The 1,074-nt window shown below is 39.6% G+C and overlaps 1 protein-coding gene across 1 annotated transcript in view; it reads left to right on the top strand.

Moving 5' to 3' along the window:
* The first annotated feature begins 315 nt into the window (after positions 1–315).
* EFR3A (EFR3 homolog A) overlaps positions 316–1,074 on the top strand; it is a 63,631-nt gene continuing 62,872 nt past the window's right edge. The window contains exon 1 of the mRNA XM_072413230.1: positions 316–437. Coding sequence (XP_072269331.1) covers positions 331–437 — 107 coding nt within the window. The 5' untranslated portion in view covers positions 316–330. The remainder of the gene's footprint in view (positions 438–1,074) is intronic.

The following is a 1,074-nucleotide window of genomic DNA, read 5'->3' as shown; positions in this document are numbered from 1 at the left end:
GAAAAAGTATTAGCAACACAGAAAGGGAATAATTGAAGGTAGGAAAATAAAGAAAAGGTAAAGGGCAAGGAAATAGAAGGAGAATGGAAAACAGAGCCAATATTTGAGGTGAAAGACTAACTTGGAAAGTCAGTTAAAGACAAACCAGAGAGCGATCGAATGAAGAGGGGAAGATTTTCACAATCCATGGTAGCCATATATCTTCATACTACTGTCATAGTATCTGATAACAAAGCCATGCATTTTTCATGGGTCATTATGCCGGAGCCCTGTCTCCTAAACTCAATAAAACTTTTATTTATTTTCCAGGATGGGCTTGTTAAATCCGACATGGAAAAACTCACTTTCTACGCCGTCTCTGCCCCAGAGAAACTTGACCGTATTGGCGCTTACCTGGCAGAAAGGTTGAGCAGAGATGTGGTGAGACATCGCTATGGGTGAGTGACTTTTGTCTGTGTTCAGGAATTGTTTTCATATTGTACAGTATGGGAGGAAAAACTTTTCATTGCAATCTGAAACTTTAAGTGAGGTTAAATGGCTATGATTCTGCCGTCCCTCCTTCTCATTTACCTCTGCTATAAAAGGTTTATGCTCAGACTAGTGGTTAATAACTACACCATTTACTGTTCCTGATTAACAAGCTTTTGTGAATAGGTGTCTCAACACGGCCTAAAGGCCAACAACTTTTTTATTTGTATTGGATGCAGTGTGGCAGAGTTAAAAGACAGCCTGTCCCAAAGCTAAATCAAGCAAGCATATACTTGTGAAGACAAGAGGATGTACTTACTTTTTCACTGCTCACACCATTCATGAGAACCAAAGCCTACTGACACATCTTGGCATATCAATCTCCTGGGTCCTCCAGATAATACCATATAACTGAAGGAGATGGTAGTGATGTGAAGGTCGGCAAGGACCAATGAGAGCTGCTGGGTTCTGGTAATATCCCTACTGAAGAAAATATTGATTTACCAGCAGACTTTGGGCTATTCTTTCTACCACATTTCAGAAAAAGGGGAAAATCAGGATTTGTGACACATTGTCTAGTTACTAAAACACTTGTTTGTTTTTTTT

Source organism: Pyxicephalus adspersus, chromosome 5 (genome assembly GCF_032062135.1).
Source record: "Pyxicephalus adspersus chromosome 5, UCB_Pads_2.0, whole genome shotgun sequence".
Taxonomy (NCBI): domain Eukaryota; kingdom Metazoa; phylum Chordata; class Amphibia; order Anura; family Pyxicephalidae; genus Pyxicephalus; species Pyxicephalus adspersus.
Note: the sequence above shows the minus strand (reverse complement) of the source record. Positions and strands in the feature narration are given on the sequence as shown.